The 9654-nt window shown below is 37.9% G+C and overlaps 1 protein-coding gene across 1 annotated transcript; it reads right to left on the bottom strand.

The window, feature by feature from the left end:
• Window positions 1-2902: 2902 nt before the first annotated feature.
• LOC149552150 (uncharacterized) lies at window positions 2903-4826 on the bottom strand. The gene is made up of 4 exons (XM_089787628.1): window positions 4496-4826; window positions 4061-4357; window positions 3540-3938; window positions 2903-3413 (listed from the first exon to the last, which is right to left on the bottom strand). The coding sequence occupies exons 1-4, from the start codon at window positions 4628-4630 to the stop codon at window positions 3027-3029; spliced, it is 1218 nt and encodes a 405-aa protein (XP_089643754.1). The 5' UTR covers window positions 4631-4826; the 3' UTR covers window positions 2903-3026.
• Window positions 4827-9654: the final 4828 nt, after the last annotated feature.

Here is a 9654-nt window from a genome sequence, read left to right on the forward strand (position 1 = left end):
GTGTGTTGGGCATCTATTTATTAAGCTGGCTGATTCAGGAGGTTGGAGATTCATTGATCATCTATTTCTACACCCATGCTCATGTTGATAGGTTGGTTTGGGATCCAATGTTAATAGGTTGTGTGTTTTACATTTTCTGGATTGTATTGTGATACGACACAATTGGAGATTTATGATCAGAGTTGCGCAACCTACAGTCGCAATAGAAGTTCAAAGATTGACATGGGATCTAGGGATCATAGTGATAGTTGGGTTGCATTCTCACTTTTGGTACCACCGCATGACAAGTCCTGCTTTTGGAGTTACTAGTAAGGGCCGTACTGATGCTAGTAGATGGATATGGGACCTTGATATTGGCTTATGGACTCATGATTGCTTGAGGGCAAGAAATATTGAGGATGGAGGACTGTAATGTCCCTTTTGTGGGACATTAGGAATTCTGAAGTTAAATTCATTATAATATTAAATTTGGCTTGTGAGAGTTTAACACAAGTTTATAAAAGGGGTCAATTTAATATTTTAAGGGGGTTATAAGATGAGAAAAGAAGAAGAGGACGAAAGATAGAGAAGTGGAAATTGAAGAGTCACAACTTGATGCATTAAAAGAAGGAAGTGAGACTCATTTTAGACATGCTTGGTTGTTGGATTTCAGATCAGTTTTCTGTTGGAGAAAGTTGGAAGCAGATCGCTTTCAATCTCAGAACCAGCTTTCAGGACAAAAACCCTCTAGCCGAACAACAGTGGACGAGAACCCATTGTTTATGGGAGACGTCATTTTAGGTGTCTCACTTGTGCTTACATTTCCAATCTAACTGTATCTCTGTATTTAAGCTTGGACTGGATATTTGTTATTGAATTGCTGATGAATAATGCAAAAACATATTTCTGAAGAATGTATATGGATTTGTTGGTTATTATTTTGTATTGCTGAAAATCATAATATAACAGAAGTTTTAGAGGTTTTCTACATCAGGGTTATATACATATGTTATCTGTTTGCATTCTGAAAACTTTTTGTGAGAATTTTTGGAGATAATACCTGACTGGGATATTATAAGTATTTAATCTACTGCAAGCAAATGCCTTTGGTTTCACGCTGGTTTGAAGGTAAATAGGGAAAGAAGTACAAAGTTTTGCAAGGCAACACTACCTCTCAAAATTCAAAATTTTAATTCTTTTATTGCCATCAAAATGAAGCCAATTCTGCTGCCCAAAGAGAGGGAAATGCTGCCCAAAGGCCAAGTCAAAGGGGATCCACTATTGAAGTTTTTCCTTCTCTAAATAAGATGCCAACCAGGAAATAAATGAGCTCCTCAAATTTGTAAAGGAATTTGCAGCTTGCAGGGCAGACTTCTATGCCAAAATAGGAAGCTGAATATGCAGATTTCTTTGCCACTTATAGTTTTAAATTGCAATTCGCTCAAACCAAAGATGCAGTTCAAAAAGCCATGTATTCAGTAACTTAGGGAAATAAATGGCAAATGATGGCTTTAAATAGGAAATCAAAGTCATAAAGAAAGCAGAATATTTCAGATTGAAGAGAAAATACTATGTCTCTCAACAATGAAGTGATTGCAAGTGAGGTGGAACTGGCTAACTGTTTTTCAAAGTGTCTATAGATTGCACTGAAATGTAGAGGTTGAAGGCTGAATTTCATCGTCATAAACAGCGTTGGATTGTTGGAACTTCACAATATGAAATGCCACAGAAGGAAGCCAATGCAGGTGTGAATGCCACGCAAACAATTCCATAATACTTCCTAACTTCATGTCAAAAAATGCCAGAATCGCCACTGGTCAAAGTACTGAAGGGCAGAAAAGTCCTTGTGCAAAGGGAGTTCAATATGTCAGATCAATGTCTCCACAAGTTGAATCTCGACAAATCGGCCATGTTGATGCCTCCACAAAGATCAAAGCTATACCAAACTTGCAAATAATGATTCCAAAAACAGAGGTTGCTTGTAGATTGACAACAAATTTTGCTGCCCAATGTTGAAATGGCAGATTCAAGCATTGAAAATGCACATCAGCGAGCAAATATTTAGCTGATTTAAACCAAATACAAAAGGATTCACAAATTACTGCATATTCTCCACCATTCTACAAATTTTTTAACTCCTCTACAAATAAGCCTCAAATTTCTATATAAATTTTTGCACAGGACAAGAAGTAATGTAAATTTTCTTCAAACAACTAATCTGCAAACGGAGCTCAAATGTCTGCAATTTTCGCAAATAACAAAAAATATCTTGTAAATGTTTTAGAATATCTTATGCTTTTGCAGATTTGAAGAGGTGTGGTGAAATTGTGCAACTTATCCACAATACAAAAGATTGCATATATTAGTGGAGAATTGCAAATATTGACCAAATACAAAAGAATTTGCAAAGATCAATCAAATTTCACCATATATTTGAAAAGATTTAACCAAAACTTTGAAGATACTGATTTTGTGACCCTCAACTCCAATATGTAGCTCTCATTTCAGATACCATGAATAACTTGCTTGCAAACCTAAGTTGCCGATTCGGGTTCGGGGACGGGTTCGGGTTCGGGATTCGGTTCGTGGGTTCGGGCAATTTTTTTTTCCCCATTTGGGTTCGTGGGTGGGTTCGTTAGTGTATATATATATATATATATATATATATATATATATATATATATATATATATATATATATATATATATGCAAAAAAAATATAAACTCATATAGTTGTAAAAGTAAAACTAAGTCATTCCATAGTATGAATATATCAATGTTACTTGATTATTGATCAATGCCAAATGTCAAAGATAAACATTAAATACTCACTCATTAATCTATGCTAATGTTGTAAATAAAATCATACATTGAATTACTAAAATGCAAAATGGAATTTCAAAACATAGACTACTTCATCAGATTGATAGATAATAAATTATGACTTAATAAAGTTTGAAACTGTGAAACATAGTGATAAATCATAAATGACTCAATGAGTCAATGACAAATGTTTAAACATAGTTTATCAAAGATGCAAATGCCCTTCAAGGGTCAAATGGGTCATCAAAATATGAGGGATCAATGGCTTCATCCTCATCTATATCATTGACATTTTCCACATCATTGGAACCCAAACCGGTTCCACTAGCCCCAGATGCAGCCACATCCTCCTCCTCGTCCTCCTCAACATCTAGCAAGGCAATTCTAGATATATCTTGGACAGTCATATCCAAGTTAGAAGTCTCAGGTAGTACATCCCACAACTTCTCTGGTCCCTTCTTATATCCTGGATCCTTGCGTGATAAGAGGCGCCAGTTGTTGTGAATAAATACCAAGTCCTCTGCTTTCTTTGAACCCAACCGGTTACGCTTCACTGAGTGGATAAAGGAGTATGTACTCCAATTCCGCTCAGCAGCAGAAGAGCTTGCAACCTAGAGAGACAACCAACAAATTTTAAAAAATTAGCTAAGTAATTTTACAATACAATAGGAATTTAAGAGTGCTAATTCGACAAGCTAAGTAGCCATAAGAAAAGGAAAAAAAACTTAAATACATACTTGTGACAAGATCTTAATGGCAAGAGGTTGGAGGTACAGGTAACTTTCCCCATGTAAGTACCACCATCCAATGGCATCCAATTTACTTTGGTCATTGATTGCATCAGGCTCTGCATTTTTGCTTGAGACAAAATCAACAAACTCTCTCCTAACATTTGATGCCACATCAGGATCACTAAAGAGCCTGTTAAGTGCCCTCTTATACCCAGCAGCAACTTCAGGATCTCTATATGGTGCCACTCTACCAGGAATCGCAAGTATCTCACTGCTATAATATCTAGGAGAAAGTGCATATGCCAAGAGGTGCAAAGGTGTAGTCATCTTGTTCCAACGATGTAGAACAATTTTCTCCACCTTAGTGTACAAGGTATCAGGATCCTGCTCTCTCCTCTGAATGACCTGGGATGTCAAATGATGTACATGTAAGTTATCTTGATGTAGTGTTAATAACTTAATTAAAATCAAAAATCAAAATCTCTCAATAAACAAGGATAAAGTATTGTATAAAAATTTAAACTTACTGATTTCATTCTTTCTAGCATAGAGTCCATGGCATCATATATGTTTCCCAAACAAGGCTCATCCGTGTCGGCATACCGAAGCATAGACATGATGGGCTCGGTGAGTTCTAATGCATATTCCACCCTATTCCAAAAATTATCACTCAAGATCAAATCCTTTACAGTTTTGGCCTTTTCTGTATCAGCTTGCTTCCATCCACCCCATTTGTTGCTAATAACCATTTGACCCAATGCCTCTTTCACCCTCACAAGTCGTCTAAGGACGATTGTGTGTGAAGCAAACCTTGTTTCAGCAACCTATTACCATGTTAATTCAAATTGTAAGTTAATATGATAAGTTGATAACACAAAAATTTAAGAATATGTATTAAATTTTGTAAAGTATGACACAAAAATTAATATGATAAATGAAGCTAAATAAAGTTTAAAATTTACCTTCAATAATTCCAAGCGGGAGAAAGTTCTGAAAATTGCTTGTGACATATGGTGGTTTGTCACAAACATTTGGATCTGCTCACCCTCCTCATACACATTTTTCATCCATTCAATTTGGCTGCCCATTGTTTTCATCACCAAGTTCAAGGTGTGGACAGTGCATGGTGTCCAAAAGATATGCTCATATCGTGCTTCTACCAAAGCACCTGCAGCCTTACAAACTTTAGCATTGTCCGTTATTACTTGGACAACATTGTCAACTCCCACGGACTCTATGGATTCAATGAGAAGTTGGGCAATAAAATTTGCATCCTTTACTTGCCCTTAACAATCAACCGCCTTCAAAAACATTGCCCCCTTGGGGCAAACAACAATCACATTTATTAAAGGACGGTTTTTGCAATCTTTCCATCCATCAGAGACAATGCTCACCCCCGTTTGGATCCAAGAATCTCTTATTGGTTTGAGGAGGTTTTCTACATTCTTTCTCTCCTTATGCAATATGGTGGTTCTCAACTTTTCATATCCAGGGGATTGGTAACCATGAGGTGCATCATTTATTGCTTTCACCATCTCTCTCCAATAAGGGGATCTCACTAGATTGAATGAAACACCATTTGTAATGAGGCAACGCCCAACCTTTATGTCAGCAATTTCTCTCTTGTCATTTTCAAATGCCGTATCTAATGGGCCTCTCTTGCGGGATGCGGGTGTTTCTATTTCATCTTCATCCATAGATGGGGTAGGTAGGAAGGGATGTGGTTTACTAATTGTTTGAGAGGGTGGTGTTGGTGGTATTTGCTTTGACTTATCTTTTTTTACCTTTGACACTAACCTATCAGCCTCTTCTTGTTCTTTTAACATGCCTGCTATTTGAGGAGCTGACAACCCTTTTTTACCTCCCTCTGGGGGCCCCTCACACATGGAAATCCCTTGACCTGGTGGACCTATCAAATGATGTTTAACCCGGAAATAGGAGCTTCTATATTGGTTTTGGCAAAAATTGCATTTCCATATATACTCTCCCCCACCAGCACATTGCTCAATTCTTGTTGTATACTTCCACAAAGGAGAGCCTTTATCAATTTTAAATCTTTGGGATCCCACCCCACCCACTGAACCCTGACTACTCATTCTTGGATTCTTGCAATTTATAAAAACAAATTTAAAAAAATATTTCAAAACTTATACAAAACTTGATAAAAATTTAGAACAATAAATATAAAAAATTTAAAAAACTAAAAACAAACTATGAAAGAAGCAAAAGGAAGGATCAAATGCATACCTGGAACACTCAACACTGATTATTTGAAGGATTTGAAACTCCACAAATAATCTCTACAACCTTCTCTTCAAACTTGCAAAATGGCCACACCAAAATGAGAGAGCAAAATGACAAAGCAAATGAGAGATTAGATGAATGAAATGCATCTAATAGGCCTTACTTTAGGGTTTGGCAAAAAAAATAATGAAAAAAACATTATTTTATTGCTTTTTTGGGCCACTTTTTGGCCCCACCTGCCGCGGGTCCGCCCGGATTCACCCGGGTCCGCGACCGGTCCGGGCAGGGTCCGCATTTTGGCCTGCGGGTCCTCCCGGGTCCGTGCTTGCACGGACCCGGGAGGACCCGCAGGCCAAAATGCGGACCCTGCCCGGACCGGTCGCGGACCCGGGCTCGGATCCGGACCCGAATGAATCCGGACCCGGACCCGAGCTCCAGGGTGCGAATCCGGTAACTTAGTTGCAAACCATTTGCATCTCTCTTGCACAAGAAGAGGCTCTGATACCATGTGAGAATTGCCAGAAACTCTAGGCAAAAAACTACACGGTTGAATCTTGATAGCAATATCACAATCTGACCATCTCTGGAAAATATCTCGTACTTATCCTGTGAGAATTGCACAAAACTCTAGGATTTTTTATTTCTTGTTTCTGTTAATTTTGTAACTGTCATAATAGTCACTATGCATGTAAAGTTTATTGTAGGGACTAATAATTGTTTTCAATAAGTTTGCCATTCTTTTGGTGCATTGGTGTTTTGACTAGCCTGTTTGATTTCAATATTTTTTTGTTAGTGTTTGAATTTGAATAACTTCAATAACATATTTCTTAGAGCTGAAAATCAATATTCAAAAGCAGATTTTGCAATACAGTGATATCAGAGCTAAGATCTTGCCATCTTATAGGGTAGATTTTGTTGAATCATAGGAGGTTTTGGAAACGAATATTGTAGATGGATAAAACAAGTACAATTGTTAAATAGTGTGAAGATTATCAAAATCTGATTGAGATTTCCCAGGCATTCATAACATATATGAACATGTGGCAATTAAAGGAAGAAATATACCCCAAGATAAGGAGTTCATCAAAATCTTTGACGGGTTCTGTTATGTCTCCTCCTTAGGCTGTCTGGTTACCAGTGGAGGTTGGTGTATTCTATGGTTCCCGAAGACCAGAAGAGTGTATATGTGACCCATACAGTGGCTCATGGGAGTCACACAGGGGCTTTATGAGCCAGTTGGCCAGTTTGGGATACTCCTAGATTTAAGGAGGAATTCCTAGTTTATAGGGATTGACTCGGAGGCCATTTGGACACATTACTTTTGAGATCAGCCTAGAGACTTATGGTGCATTTCCTATTCTATAGGAGTTCCTAAATTTTAGGAGGATACTGTCAGTTACTCACGGTGGTCAAACAATCAGTGGACAGGTGTCATCAGAAATTCAGATTGGGGTCTAGACGAGTGAGTTATGAATAAATTCAAAATAATAATACTATTTCCAATGAATAATAAAAGTGATTGTTGTAGTCACTTTATAATATAATAATAAATAATAATAAAATGACAGCTTCATCCAATTCCTTAGGTTAATGATTACATGTTATAACTTAACAAGGGGATTTTGGCAACGGTAAATAAACTCCTCGAGATGGATTTATGATCTATCCCTAGAGAAGGGAAATCATGGAATAGAAACAAACATTTCATGTTTATTAATAAAATGGAGAAACCTTAAAAGAGAGTTTGATTTGCAATTGGAGTGAAAAATGGAATAAAGATGGAAGGATTCATTTTGAACATCCAGGTTTAGCTTTTTCACAGAAGCATTGAGATTTGAGCCTTAATGAGGGTTTGAATCAGATTTGTCTTTCATTTACGAAATCCCCTGGAGGAAATTGGAGTTGGATGTAGCCCTAGCTCTTGGTGACAGGAATTTGCAAAAAAATCAGTGGTTCTGCATATTGAGCTCAGTTATTGAATAGTTTTTAATCAGATCAGAGCTTCGAAGAGTAATATTCATTATTCTCTACACTCCAGTAGCCACAGTACAAGTTTTCTTCTAATTACTCCTAAGTTGGACATATGGCAAGGAAAGGGTAGATTTGTTCAGGAAACTAAATTGGTTTGGGTAGAAATCTGCATTGATAAATTCATAAGGCTCAGAACAGAATTAATAAAGGGAAGAAGAGCATATTACCAGCTGTACAACCAATTATTGCATCCAGATCTCTGGATTGGTACGGTAGCTGTCAACAGCAGTTTTCAGAATTAAAATTTGAGTTTTGATCTGCACCAGAAACAGATACCTTGTGAGGGGGCAAATTGTGGATTCCAAGACAATAAAATACTCATTTATTACTGTCCAAGAAGCTCAGTTCCGTACAGTACCTTGTACAGCTATATTTGCTGTTGTTTTCAGTCAAATAAAGTCTGAAATTCTCCTATTTATTTATTTATTTTTGGTCAGTAACTTCATATTTTATTAATTAATAACATGGCATTACAATTGTATCATTTCAAGAAAACTACCCTTGTTGGCACCAAATCATCCCTGATAATTCATGTAGATGCTTGACAAATTCAAATTCTCATGAGTAGTGATTCAACATGAATCCTGATAGCAATATCATAATTTGACTTGCTGTGGAAATCATCTCGTACTTATCAAATTCAAAACCTAATTTGCCACCCAGTCCAAACCCTACCAAACCTGACCACAATTACAGATTCTATGTAATGAGGAGTTCATATCTTTGTCCATGGTAGGGCATCTGCACTTGAGACCAAAAATTACAATTTCTGTATCAAAACACATTTCATATCAACATGAAGAGGACAAAAAGAAACGTTCACATCCAGGAGGTGCTGCTACCTTGCATCATTCTTGTGGTTTATCTTGGCCTCCACCTTGGCCTTGGCCAGCTCTTGCTCCTTCCTCAAAGTTGTGCCCTTTTTCCACCTCATCCTCTGCCGGTGGTGCAATTTGCTCCTTGGTTCCTTCCTTGATTGTGGCTACGTAATCTTCTTCCACTTCCTTTCGTACCATCTCCACCACCCCTAGGTCCCTATCCAGCGACATTTTCCACAGCATCCACCTCCAATAGTCCGCCAACTTGAACCTGAGAGAATCCTTGTCCAAATCTTCCTTGCTCAGCCCAGACCCTTTCCCAATCAATGTGTAACCTTTAATCCCCATCCACATTCTTCTCGCATCAGCTTTCCTCAATTCACTATAAACGCCAGCCCACCAAAACACAAAAGGGTGGATGTGTCCAAGAAAACCAGGGACATGCACCCAATCTCCAAAACTCTATGTTGAGGCCCCTCCCTAGTTCAACAAACTAGAGCAGGGCATCAAGACATTGCATCGATTCTCCTTTCACACATTCTTTGACAACCCTCCTCATCTCTTCAACCTTGCCAACCACAAGCTTCCAAGCACAAAACATGCAGGATATGCCAATATTTGTAATTTGCAATCAAATAGTGTATCCCCAACAATCTCCTCACCATAAGCAGAAAAAATGGATTGTCTGTGGCACACAATCTTCAATCGCTCATTGGAAATCTTGCCCCAGAAGGACATTTGCTGTTTGGTCGCCTTGAAGCTGAAATTGGCTTCCATTTCCTCTGTGTTCTTCTTGCTCTTTCACCACTACAAACATAAATGACAATTTTCCATTCCCCTCCACCTTTTCATTATGCTAGCCATGGGCAGAGTGAGCATTTACTCATTGTACCATGAATCCTTTCAAATCGTTCTGCTATCATTCTTATTACATCACCTCTTCCAACATCACCTATTGCCATTGGTCACCATGCGACATAAATTGCCACCTTGAAGGATACATCTGTGACACCTTGCTACACATCATG

This window comes from Cupressus sempervirens, chromosome 6, assembly GCF_028749045.1.
Source record: "Cupressus sempervirens isolate cs-2001-9-10 chromosome 6, ASM2874904v1, whole genome shotgun sequence".
NCBI classification, from domain to species: domain Eukaryota; kingdom Viridiplantae; phylum Streptophyta; class Pinopsida; order Cupressales; family Cupressaceae; genus Cupressus; species Cupressus sempervirens.

What these genes read in the sequence shown, in the direction of transcription:
- LOC149552150 (XM_089787628.1), bottom strand. Translation starts at nt 4,630, where the DNA reads ATGAAAACAATGGGCAGCCAAATTGAATGGATGAAAAATGTGTATGAG. An exon ending in CCCGCTTGGAATTATTGAAG is followed by an intron (nt 4,358 to 4,495) that starts GTAAATTTTAAA and finishes ACATGGTAATAG; the next exon opens with GTTGCTGAAACAAGGTTTGC. An exon ending in TGCTAGAAAGAATGAAATCA is followed by an intron (nt 3,939 to 4,060) that starts GTAAGTTTAAAT and finishes TTGACATCCCAG; the next exon opens with GTCATTCAGAGGAGAGAGCA.